Source organism: Osmerus mordax, chromosome 14, assembly GCF_038355195.1.
Source record: "Osmerus mordax isolate fOsmMor3 chromosome 14, fOsmMor3.pri, whole genome shotgun sequence".
NCBI classification, from domain to species: Eukaryota; Metazoa; Chordata; class Actinopteri; order Osmeriformes; family Osmeridae; genus Osmerus; species Osmerus mordax.
The window spans coordinates 768,585-782,327 of record NC_090063.1 but is presented as its reverse complement, the minus strand read 5'-3'; the positions used below and the strand labels follow the sequence as shown (position 1 = coordinate 782,327).

Here is a 13,743-nt window from a genome sequence, read left to right as displayed (position 1 = left end):
CGTCGTACCTTGGTCGGCTGGTTACGTTATTTTTAGTCCCATGGACAACGTTGCTGCAACGTCGTACCTTGGTTGGCTGGTTACGTTATTTTTAGTCCCATGGACAACGTTCCCGCGAGGTCGTACCTTGGTCAGCTGGATAAGTTATTTTTGGTCCCGTGGACAACGTTGCCGTGACGTTGTACCTTGGTCGGCTGGATACGTTAATTTTGGTACCATGGGTTACGTTGGGGTTACGTCGCTCTTTGGTCGTAGGACAACGGATTTCGAGTGCATTATAAGTGGTTTATCCAGAGATGGAGAGATCACACTGGACTGCTCTCAGTTCTGACACTTTTGTAATGTAGCCATAGTGTACATGAATTTCAATCACACACAATATTAAATGTTGCATCCCAGCACGTATAAATGTAGACAATGCATGTAATTCATGTGCAGCTCAGCCCCAGCATGTCATTGGTGATCAATTTTCTCATATGCAGAAACATAGCTTTAATAAATAAAATACTTCACTGATTTTAGTCTTTCATTCTTTACTATAAACATGTACAAAAGCAATCAATGTGTGATCTGTAACATGATTAAGCAAACATTCCTTGTATAGCACACCAGAGCTGTATGACACACAATGCAAATTTGTGCTCCAATAATTTTGTAATAGAAAATTGTTAAATTTACATTTAGTCATTTAGCAGACGCTCTTATCCAGAGCGACTTACAGTAAGTACAGGGACATTCCCCCCGAGACAAGTAGGGTGAAGTGCCTTGCCCAAGGACACAACGTCAATTTGCACGGCCGGGAATCGAACCAGCGACCTTCTGATTACTAGCCCGATTCTCTAACTGCTCAGCGACCTGACTCGCCACTCCATCTCCCTCCTATCGAACTTGCCTGATGTAGTCGACCTCATCGGTCAAGGACGCGTCCGTAAAAAACAGGTAGAGAGATGTCACTCTGCCCATGTCGACTCCGCGGTCACGACATGCGGGTCTCTCCAATGGTTCAGGTCGGTTTTGACTGATCTCGGTATCACTAGCAGTCTCCAGCCGCAGCTGAGTGAACCACTGTTATATGTGCAGCTTGCACATGTATAAAAGGGCCTAATGTCACCACTACATGAGCCGCCGCCATAAACCCCAATAGGGACATATCACCGACAGCGCAGTCATTGTGTGTGAGACATGGAAAGCACAATCACACAGTCAGCAATGTTTTGAAAAGTTGTCTCCCTAGCCGTGTTAATTGCAGCAATATTGCCCTTTTGGGGATAATTCCAAAAAACTCAAATCTATTTATGCTTCTGAAAATAACACCACTCTGAAGGTTTACGCTCTGCTTTTTGTGACATAACTCTTTTTTTCGACGATCGTCTGATCTGGGCTGCTTCTGTTCTCTGTGTGTGTGCACAATCTAAGCTTATTGAGGTCTAGCTGGAATTAGCGTTGCTTGTTAGTGGAAAGGAACGTTAGTGGAACGGCTTGAGCCTTAAGTCTAAGTGTACGTTTACCTCAGCAAGGCTTTTTCGTGTCAGCACGGCTTTTGTTAGCGACGTTGATGGAATACCACGCTGGTGTAAAGTGTGGTCATATTCAAGTTGAGACTAGGTTGTTTTTTACGTTACGCTCACCTGGGCACACCAGGAGGTGCGCGGTTTGGCCTTGAGGGTACAGCGGGGGGAGGCCCCCCAAAGGAGTCTGGGGAGGCCCCGGGGCGAGAGGGGACTGGAGGTCCACCGGCAGTCGGGAGGACAGAGGTTGAACCACGAGAACCAGGGCGTGCTGGGGGGCCCGGAGGGGCTCTCCTCTGAGGTGTCGGACTGGTGGAGGGAGACCTGAGGAAAGGAAAGGTACAGAGAGGAGAAGTAAAAAGATGAAGAGCACAGAAACCCACACACAGCGAAAGTAATTTAGGTAAGTTCCTAAAAGCAACAGAAAGAGGAGCACAACTTTTTAGTGCTGATATCTCTCCTTCCCACATATTCTTCTATAAATCCATACCTTCCCCCAGAGCGGTTGTTCTGCACTTGCAGCCAGGAGTCATCAACGGGCGGCGGCATGGGGGCACTGACGGTGGAGGTGCAAATGTCACCAATGATGTTGAGTGCCTCACGCAGGGCATGGTACATACGCAGCATCTCGTCCCTGTGCTGCGCCTGCTCTGCTGACTCCTCCATCAGAGTGTTCTGGTCACCGCACGAGTACAGCTGGGCCAGAAGCTCTGCATTAATAAACTCCTTGGTCTGAGGTAGGGAAGTGGGATTTCAGAAAATCACAACAGCTTGACCTTGAATTATTGTAATATTCAAATGCAAGTAGTTTTATTATCTGCTGCCATGAGAAAATCAACAAATTACTCTCAGGTGCTTTTGTTACTGGCGAGTCATCTTAAAGATAATTTTTTTATTAATCAGTGCGGGGGAATCCTACTATTTAGGCACTTTACTTTTTCTTAGAACTGGTACTATGCCCGTTGCGGATCAATTAAAACATTTAATTTTGTGAATTCACAATACAGTCTTTAGGAGTGTTTGCTTTATTTTGTACAGTTTATTGTCTACATGAAATTGACAATAGTGTTTAGTAGGAGTGTGACAATACACTCAACTCATGAGACGATAAATGATATTGGGCTCACGAGTACTCTTGTGTCTAAGACAAAACTATATTTTAACATTATTTTTAAGAACTCCAATGATTAACTATATAACTGGAAAAATACCCTTTTTTATGACTGAAAGTGTCAAAATGCAAAAACAATGCAGGTGCTTTTTGAAATGTTTTAACCCTTGTGTTATCTTCGGGTCATTCTGACCCATCAGTCATTGTGACCCATCGTCGTATTGCGACAACTTTACCGCATACAAAAACAAAGTGAAGCATTTTCTTTTAACCGGTGGGCTGTCTCAGACCCCCCACATTGCGAAGGTTAAAAGAAAATTATTTTTATTTGTTTTTGTATTGGGTAAACACAACAATGGTTCGTTATGAACCTTTGGGTCATGTGACCCGAAGGCAGCACAAGGGTTAAACAGCATTATACATGTACTCATACTTAATTACCATACAGATATAATGGAGTACAAGCATAGCTATAGACACTCGTAATGACTCATGAAGACTTGTGATGTTGTATACCAATACTGATGATGCATTATATTTATAACTAGAGAAGGTACAATTTCTGGGGAAATTGTGAGGTGTGCTTGCGTCGGATGCAGATGGCTCTGTTTTGTTTACTGATATTTCTGTATATTTTAAATAAGTATGCATACTTATTATTTATGAAGATGGCATACTTATTATTTATGAAGATGGCATATATTAAAAAGCATAAATTTGTTGCTGATCATTTACACTTCAAAATACTAAGAGTGAAGTGTAATGTTGAATTAAGCAGGATTCTTTTGTCATTTCCCTTAGTGTAAGAGACTCACATAGTTGAAACATTTGCATGTGGATGTAGCTAGCTATGTTATCTGTGATAACACCACCATGGGCGTTATTCGTTGTTTTTTTTAGCTGTAACTAGCTACGCAAGTGGAAAAATTATTTAAGACGTTCACTGAGTCGATTCGCAGATTCAAGTAACACAATTAAGATAAGCTAATCCTTTATTAGTCCCACAATGGGGAAATTCGCAGGATTACAGCAGCGCAGAGATAGTGCAAACTACAAACAAGAGTAAAAAGAACAAAATAGTGCAAGAACAACAATGTAGCAAAATAAGAATAATATGACTGAGTACTTAAATAATTAAATATATTGCACAGATTTTGTGTTTGGTGGTCTACTGGGAGTACAGCTGGTTGTACAGCCTGACAACAGCAGGAAGGAAGGACCTGCAGTACCTCTCCTTCACACACCAGGGGTGAATCAGCCGGTGGCTGAAGGAGCTGCTTACAGCTGCCAGCGCATCCCACATGGGGTGGGAGGTGTTGTCCATCGATAGCTTAGCAGTCATCCTCCTGGCTCCCACCACCTCCACTATCCAGTGGACACCCTAGCACACTGCTGGCCTTCTTGACTAGCTTGTTCAGTCTCCTCCTGTCAGCCGCCGAGATGCTGCTACCCCCGCAGGCCACTCCATAGAAGATGGCTGATGCTACCACCGAGTCAAAGAAGGTCCTCAGGAGTGCTCCCTACACTCCAAAAGACCACAGTCTCCTCAGCACGTAGAGTCTGCTCTGTCCCTTTTTGTAGATCGCATGAGTGTGATCAGTCCAGTCCAGTTTGTTGTTCAAGTGAACACCCAGGTACTTACAAGATCTCATGATCTCAATGACCATTCCCTGGATGTTCACTGGTACCGGAGGAGAGTGTTTATCCCGGCAGAAGTTCACCACCGGCTCTTTGGTTTTGCCAGAGTTGATCTGGAGGCGGTTCCGCTGGCACCATTCATATTCTCTGTCATCACCGGTGGAAATTAGGCCGACGATGGCAGAGTCATCAGAGAACTTTTGCAGGTGGCAGTTAGCAGAGTTGTATCTGAAGTCCGAGGTGTAGATGGTGAACAGAAATGACACCAGGTCGGACTCAAGCTCCCGTATCCGCACTTACTGTGAACGATTGGTGAGGTAGTCCAAGATCCATGTAGTGAGGTGGTGGTCCACTCCGGCCTGCTCCAGCTTGTCCCTCAGAAGTAACGGTGGGATGGTGTTAAAGGCACTGGAGAAATTTTAAAAATTGATTCTCACGGTGCTTCCAGCCTTTTCCAGATGAGAAAGGCATCTGAGTAGCAGGTAGATGACAGCGTCATCCACCCCGATGCCAGATTGGTAGGCGAACTGAAGGGGGTCCAGAGCTGAGCTCACCAGGGGACGGAGACGTACAAGGACCAGCCTCTCTAGCGTCTTCATCAGGTGGGATGTTAACGCCACCGGTCTGAAGCTGTTGAAGTCCTTGGGTCGCGGGGGCTTTGGGACTGGTACCACGCAGCATGTTTTCCACAGCTATGGTACTCTCCCCAGCTCAAGTTGAAGATGTGCTCCACTATCCCGCACAGCTGTTCTGCGCTGGACCCGAGGAGCCTTGAGCTGATGCCGTCCGGAACTGTGGCCTTTCTCACCTTGATCCTTTTCAGTTAGTTCCTCACCTGGGGTCTCATTTATAAAACTGTGCGTAGGATTCTTACTAAAAGTGTACGTACACCCAAAAGCCTAAAATGGCGTACGCCCAAAAAAAATCTGATTTATAAAACCGTGCGTACGCACACCTGTAAGCAATGTTCCCTTTATAAATCACAGACTACCCACAAGTGTGCGTACGTGAATCTGCAATCCCGCCCTGAACACGCCCATTTTTAACCATAAATGGTCAATGCAAAGCACCTCATGAATGCTAATCCAGTATGACCCTGGCATGCGATTGTTATCACGGTGAATCATGGCGCATGACAACTTCTCAGACACTGTTAACCTATTGGTGGAGGCCCGAAAACCACATTATTTGGTGGCCGTTGGATCACCAATAAAAAAAACCCAGTGCGAGTGGCATCAACTGTGCCAGTGATACCGCAAATCGAGATACAAGTTGAAAACAAAAGTGTTTTGTTATGAACAAGTAGTCTATTGAAGTCTGGACTGATAACGAGGACGTAGAGTGTAGCGATTGCGCGGGATCTTAACGACTGTATTTCCAGTTTTTGACATATGATATATGCACAGTATTAAAGAAATATATTTAGTTATACAATGTGTTCTGCAGTTATCTAAAGGTAGGATATGTGATGTTATCCTGTATTCGATTGCAGTCGGGCTCGGGCATCTCCCCCTCCTACATCCCGTAGTGGACAATCTGATGGTGAGACATACAGCGCTGAATTTTGATTTAAAATTTGAGTTGGATTGTACAAGGTGTTTATGGAACAATTATCAGTCAGTACAAGCGCAAATAACACTGCTGGATTTAATCTTCATGATAATTATGAAATTGAGTGAAAAAAGCGTGTGTAAGGAAAACAAAATATATAAATATTACGAGTAATGTTCTTCCCACATTCACTTTCTGCAGTCTGACTACAGTACAGTCATCTGCGTCGCCAATTCCAACTGCTTCCAAAATGTGCGTAGGCCTACGGGAGGGTCAGAGTTTGCGTGGAGGACCGCACATTCTCCCGTCAAGTTTGTTTTTATAAATCACAACCTTTGCGTGGAAAGTGGCGTACACACATTTTAAGCCCCGTTTTGTGCGTACGCAAGCTTTATAAATGAGACCCCTGGTCAGTTGTGAGGGACAAGTTGGGGGATAGGGGCTGAGTGCCGTGGGTTGTTGGGCCGCTGTTCGTTGAGTGTGGTGTATGAGGAGTGGGGGAGGGGAGCCAAGTGCTGTGGGAAAGGGGCTGGAGGAGAGGTGTGGCAATCCACAGGGGGTTTCAGCAGCAGAGAGGACTGGATGGGGGGGTGGAGGGGTGGATGGCTGATCAAATCTGTTGAAAAATAAGTTCAGGTCATTCACCCACTTCTGGTCCCCCATAGGCTGTTGGTTGGGCCCCTTATATCCAGACATTGTCTTTAGGCCCTTCCAGACCCCGCTGATGTTGTTCTGCTGCAGCTGGTCCTCCATCTTCATCCTGTAGACGTTTTTCCCCTCCCTGATCCTCCTCCTCAGCTCCCTCTGCACAGTCTTTAGCTCCTCCTTGTTGTTTCTTGATCTAAAGACCCTCTTCTTCTCCTTGAGGAGGGCCTTTATTTCAGGAGCGATCCACGGTTTGCTGTTAGAGAAACACCGTACAGTCCTGGGCCCTGTACTACAAATCAAGATCAACATGCTCTGGATCACTTTCAGTTACCCGGCTACGCGAAGCATAACAATCGCAATCACGATAAGTGGTATCACGACAGCAGTTATCAACTCTCTAACTCAACCCAGATCTTTCCAATCTAGAGACGTGCGCTTTCACATAAAGGGGCGGTGTTTGCACCGTATGTCCAATCGCAAACATGGACAAAACAAGAGCCGCATATTTCACGCAGGAGGAGCCGACAATAATCTTCCAAACTTTGTCTACTCCTCCTGCGTGAAATATTGTAATACAAACATATCAGGAATACAGACATATAATACAGACAAAAATCAACAAAGTCGCTGCTGCCAAGCTGGCAGAAAATAGCAGACGCTGTAAATGCGTAAGTAAGTAAGACTTTATTTATATAGCACTTTTCATACAAGAATTGCAGCTCAAAGTGCTTTACATAAAATCAACAAAAACAATAATACAAGTGTTGATCTAAAACGTTTAACAAACCAAACTAGCCGCACTCTATCTGCGGTCTCTCGAATCCATCTTAGATCCGAGCTGCCACTTGCAGTTTCTAATACACAAACATGACAAGGGGGTAGACAGGACGAGACTAGAAAGTTACACCATAACATGAGGAGAGAGGAGGAGAGAAAAAGGCAACACCCAGACAATGCTCCTAGAGGAGTACAGTGTGGAAACAGACAAAAACCTCAGCACATAAGCACAACAACATTTACAAAAACACGTGACTTGCAACGGGGAGTGGGGGGGGGTAGACAAGCAGCATCTGGACCTGCAGCCATGGTAGGCGCTGGACACAGACCCGCCAGCCACCCTGGGGAAACAAGCAGGCGAAGGCGTTGGATGGGGGTGGTGATATCTGTAGTAGGTGAAAGTTAATGTGTGAGTAGGTCTGGGTTGGCACCCTCGACCTAGGCCACAATCAGTCCGATTCTCCCTATGCAGATTGTGTTGGCCAGGAGACATCCTTGGTCATGACCCGGGCAGAGACCAAACCACAGATGTCGGTGGGGGGGGGGGGGGGGGGGAGGAGCAAGATAGTCTCGCTTCAGCGCTCTCCAGGGGAGTTGTTTTCCAGCGACGGCCTTGGCCAAGGCCTGTGCTGGTTACGGGGCCGAAAGTGGATAAGATTGGGGTAGTTGTTTTGACGAGTAGCCGCAACTCAATTTTCACGTCCACCCTTCAGGAAGGTCTCCATGTCCTAGATCTTCCTTTGCAGAGCCGCAAACTTATCCCTGTTGTAATCAATGAGGCGTTGTAAGTTCACAGTCTGAGCTCCAACAACTCTGCCCACCGCATCAATCATATCGGGCAGCCTAACGGGGCTTTTGATGGCTGCAGCCGTTTCCTTAATTTTCCGATATACAAAGCCAGCGCCTATTCCAAACAGCAGAAAGCCTGTAATCATGGTTCCGAATATGAAGATGTCTTCAACGTCCTCCACGGAAAGCGCCGCTAGACACACGACACGCCAATTCTCCCACGCGTCCATCGTGTAGCCAGCTGCGAACGTCCCGTCCGGACAGTTGGGTTCCCCCGAACCCGAGCTTCTCTTCGAGAAGATGGTGTCAATAGCATTGAGAGACCAGCTAATTAATTCCATGCTTCTAGTTTCGGAGAGTGATGATGAGAGAGTATCTTGAGACAAGACACAAGACACAGCCAAGCAGGGAAGGTCAGGGAGGGGAGGATAAAATGCGACCGCCTTCGTCGAGAGCCAAGAAAAAAAAAGAAAAAAAAAAGCTACATGACTTATTGATATATTGTGCCCCAGGCACAAGATGTGACCATAATTACACGTGTGCATTCCATAACGTTAAACTTTTGTTGCTGTATTATTTTAGTTGCAACCCTGGCAGTGGCAAACGATCGTGGGAGCAAATAAAAAATTCATATAAAACCATAATTCAAAATGGTAAGTAGGCAATACTTGCACATATTTTAAGGCCAACAAGTACAGGGCTGAATTACCTGAGTCAGTCCCTTTTGTAGGATATTGGTATAGCTACAAAGGGCCTATAGAACAATGAAATTGCTTGCAACAAACAGGAAGAAAAATTTGGCAAAGAAAACTGGGGGGCCCTCCTCCACTGGGGGACTTCACTCCTGCTGAGGAGTTGGCCCTCTCCAGCTCTCAGGGTCGCCCCATGATGGAAGGAGTGGAAGGGGGCATTTCTTCAGACCCTGGTGGCAGCAGCTCGGAAACTCAAGCATATGTATGTTTCAAGTAATCTATGTGACCATGTTCATTCAACAATTATTTATGAATATTTTAGGAGTGAAATGTATTACTGTTCTCTGCAGTGACAGGAAATACAGTGGTGTTGCTGCCACCACCCACTGTTGTCCCACTGTGCCATACAGAGGTAACAGTGAAACTAATAGTCATACGCCAGTATGTATGCCATATGTGGTTGCTGAATATTGATCAAATATGCCATTTACTTTCTCTGGACGTCCTAGATAATCAGGAAACTGTGTCTCAGAGAGCATTTTGGGGGTACACTTTTTAGTTTTATTTACCACTTGCAACACAGATGGTGAGAGTGTGTGAACGTGTGGCTGTGATTGAAGTGTCTGTAATGACTTGCTAATGGTGGTGGTCTGAACATGAGACACAATTCCTTACAGTGCTCAATTCAAATATGACTCAATTGATTAAATTGCTATGGTGTTAAACTCAGCAGGAAGAGGAACGTCTTCCTCCCCCTGAGCCTAGGGCCTCCACTTCAAGGCCAAGACACAAATTATAAGCAATGAACCTTGAAACACAGTAGTCAAATGGACACCAACTTTCTCCAAGTGTGCCTTGCAAAGGGACAATGTTCTTTTTTTGTTTCAGGTTGGAGCAGACAATGTGAGGGCCCTGTATAAAAGAACCCTGGAGCTCGATATAGAGAATAAGAGGCTCGATATAGAGTATAAGAGGCTTTAAAAAAAAAGTGAATAAAAGTGAATGAAACATCCAAAGTCAATGAAAGTAGTGAAATAATCATTTACTTAACTTGTGAAGAGCATTGTATGGTACCACACACATTGTTCTTTTTGGTTTGAAATGTTTTGGTTGAAAGAAACACACATTTCCATCCATCCATCCATCCATCATCTTCCGCTTGTCCGGGGGTCGGGTCGCGGGGGCAGCAACCTAAGCAGGGAGGCCCAGACTTTCCTCTCCCCGGCCACTTCCACCAGCTCTTCCTGGGGGACCCCGAGGCGTTCCCAGGCCAGCCGAGAGACATAGTCCCTCCAGCGTGTCCTGGGTCTTCCCCGGGGACTCTTCCCAGTGGGACGTGCCCAGAACACCTCACCAGGGAGGCGTCCAGGAGGCATCCTTATCAGATGCCCGAGCCACCTCAACTGGCCCCTCTCGATGTGGAGGAGCAGCGGTTCTACTCTGAGCCCCCCCCGGATGACCGAGCTTCTCACCCTATCTCTAAGGGAGAGCCCGGACACCCTGCGGAGAAAACTCATTTCGGCCGCTTGTATTCGCGATCTCGTTCTTTCGGTCACTACCCACAGTACGTGACCATAGGTGAGGGTAGGAACGTAGATCGACTGGTAAATAGAGAGCTTCGCCTTTCGACTCAGCTCCTTCTTCACCACAACGGACCGATGCAGAGCCCGCATCACTGCGGACGCCGCACCGATCCGCCTGTCGATCTCGCGCTCCATCCTTCCCTCACTCGTGAAGACCCCGAGATACTTGAACTCCTCCGCTTGGGACAAGATCTCCTCCCCGACACGGAGATTGCACTCCACCTTTTTCCGGTCAATAACCATGGCCTCAGATTTGGAGGTGCTGATTCCCATCCCAGCCGCTTCGCATTCGGTTGCGAACCGCTCCAGTGAGAGCTGGAGGTCACGGCCCGATGAAGCCAACAGGACCACATCATCTGCAAAAAGCAGCGACCCGATCCTGAGGTCCCCAAACCGGACCCCCTCAACGCCCTGGCTGCGCCTAGAAATTCTGTCCATATAAGTTATGAACTGAATCGGTGACAAAGGGCAGCCCTGGCGGAGTCCAACCCTCACCGGGAACAAGTTCGACTTACTACCGGCAATGCGGACCAAACTCTGGCACCGGTCGTACAGGGACCGAACAGCCCCGATCAGGGAGTCCGGTACCCCGTACTCCCGGAGCACCCCCCACATGAGCCCCCGAGGGACACGGTCGAACGCCTTTTCCAAATCCACAAAACATGTGGAGCATCCTCCAGAACCCTGCCGAGGGTATAGAGCTGGTCCACAGTTCCACGGCCAGGACGAAAACCACATTGCTCCTCCTGAATCCAAGGTTCGACAATCCGACGGACCCTCCTCTCCAGCACCCCTGAATAGACTTTCCCAGGGAGGCTGAGGAGTGTGATCCCCCTAAAGTTGGAGCACACCCTCCGGTCCCCCTTTTTAAAGAGGGGAACCACCACCCCGGTCTGCCAGTCCAGAGGCACTGTCCCTGATGTCCACGCGATGTTGCAGAGTCGTGCCAACCAAGACAGCCCTACAACATCCAGAGCCTTAAGGAACTCCGGGCGGACCTCATCCACCCCAGGGGCCTTGCCACCGCGGAGCTTTTCAACTACCTCGGCAACCTCAGCCCCAGAGATAGAAGGGCCCCCCCCAATGTCCCCAGACTCTGCCTCCACGTCGGAACGCTTGTTGGTGGGATTAAGGAGGTCTTCAAAGTATTCCTTCCACCGATCCAGGACGTCCCCCATCGAGGTCAGCAGCGCACCATCCCCACCATATACAGCGTTGACAGTGCACTGCTTCCCCCTCCTGAGTCGCCGGATGGTGGTCCAGAACCTTTTCGAAGCCGTTCGGAAGTCATTCTCCATGGCCTCGCCGAACTCCTCCCACGCCCGGGTTTTTGCCTCCGTGACCGCCAAAGCCGCATTCCGCTTGGCCTGCCGGTACACATCAGCTGCCTCTGGAGTCCTACCGGCCAACAAAGTCCGATAGGCCTCCTTCTTCAGCTTGACGGCTTCCCTCACCTCCGGCGTCCACCACCGAGTCCGAGGGTTACCGCCGCGACATGCACCGACCGCCTTGCGTCCGCAGCTCCGGTCAGCCGCCTCAACAATGGAGGCCCGGAACATGGCCCATTCAGACTCAATGTCCCCGGCCTCCCCCGAGACATGGTCGAAGCTCTCCCGGAGGTGGGAGTTGAAGCTCCTTCTGCCAGCCGTTCCCAGCAGACCCTCACATTACGTTTGGGCCTGCCAGGCCTGACCGGCATCTTCCCCCACCATCGTAGCCAACTCACCACCAGATGGTGATCAGTTGACAGCTCCGCCCCTCTCCTCACCCGAGTGTCCAAGACATTCGGCCTCAGATCCGACGACACGACTACAAAGTCTATCATCGAACTGAGACCTCGGGTGTCCTGGTGCCAAGTGCACATATGGACACCCTTATGCTTGAACATGGTGTTCGTTATGGACAAGCCGTGTCTAGCACAGAAGTCCAACAACAAAACACCGCTCGGGTTCAGATTGGGGGGGCCGTCCCTCCCAATCACGCCCCTCCAGGTCTCACTGTCATTGCCCACATGAGCATTGAAGTCCCCCAGGAGGACGAGGGAATCTCCGGGAGGAGCGCTTTCCAGCACCCCTCCCAGAGACTCCAAAAAGGGTGGGTACTCTGCACTCTGCACTGCCGTCGTAGTACAGAAAACCCTGGGTTGAACCTGAAGTTACCTCGCTAACACCAAATCTTGATTCGTAGTATAAGCCCCTGGTGGGTACGGTGTTCTCCGCACATAAGTTAATACAGTCTGTTATGCAGTGAGTGAGACTGTCGATGTCCTCCCCATGGTCATCACTGAATACTTCCCACATAGTAGAGTCAAAACAGTCCTTCAGAGCCTCCTCGGCTTTTGCGGACCATCTTTTCACTGTGCGAGTCACAGCTGGCTGCCTTTGCACAGGAGGTTTGTACATAGGCAGGAGGTGCACCAGGTTGTGGTCAGATTTTCCCAGGGGAGGGAGAGGTGATGAAGAGTATGCCTCCTTGGTGTTGGCAAAGAAGAGGTCAAGTGTCTTACTGTCTCTGGTGTAGCGGGGTTTGCTCGTTTTAAGATTAGCAATACTTCATTTATAATAAAGTATGTAGTTCTTGGGGGCACCACCTCTTATTTGTTAAAGGGACAGAGGAAACCTTATTGAATAATATTGAATAATAGCCTTCGTAATAATCAGTCTAATCTTAAGTAGTGAATTCTATGAAAGTAGAGCAGATCAGATAACAGGAGGGATACGCGAATATTATACACAATGATTTATTTTAAGCAAATGTAATTGGGATGAACAAATACCAGATAAGTTATGGATTAGTTTGACTAAAACAGTATAGTAGGTCCTATACCGTTATGGAAGCGGGATACACAATGGAAAGCACATGGAGAGGGGAAAGGGGAGGAGAGAGAGAGAGAGATAGGCCTCAAGAGACAACTGGACAGTCTATGCGATGGTAGGATAGTCCTAACGAGAGCTAGGTTAAGTCATTTGCAACTAGAATCAAACATAACAAATTCAACCACAATATGCCAATGTTCACAAGTAAGAAATATAGCAAATCGCAGTTACTTTTGTCGGCTTGAAGAAGGGTAGAGTCAATGGTTTCGTTATCGTCCAACGAAAATAGAACAACGGAATCTATTGCCAAAGTTCCGGGCGCTCAGTGAATTTGCAGGCTGAGAGGAATAGTTTAGAAATGACGCGTTCACTTCAGTTTAATTCCTACGAACAAGCGGGGTGTGATTGTTCATCTTGGGTTTATATAATCCAAGAAATGCGGGGTATCCCTTTTTGAGGGTGAGCTTTTCATTGGTCAGTTTACCTGACCGGGCGTTGTCCTGAGATAAGATAGGTGTGAAGTGGTCGGTAGATTGAAGTCAATATTTCAAATGTCCATGGAATGCTTAAACTTCAAAATATAACAAAACAACGTTCAGAAATAGTTTTGTTAGTATGGTACAATCATTT

General features: G+C 47.6%; 1 protein-coding gene across 1 annotated transcript in view; it reads right to left on the bottom strand.

Moving 5' to 3' along the window:
* Positions 1 to 1,624: 1,624 nt before the first annotated feature.
* dnm1a (dynamin 1a) overlaps positions 1,625 to 13,743 on the bottom strand; it is a 313,554-nt gene continuing 301,435 nt past the window's right edge. Inside the window, exons 20-21 of the mRNA XM_067249828.1 lie at positions 1,999 to 2,240; positions 1,625 to 1,832 (exon numbers count right to left, since the gene is read on the bottom strand). Coding sequence (XP_067105929.1) covers positions 1,625 to 1,832; positions 1,999 to 2,240 — 450 coding nt within the window. The remainder of the gene's footprint in view (positions 1,833 to 1,998; positions 2,241 to 13,743) is intronic.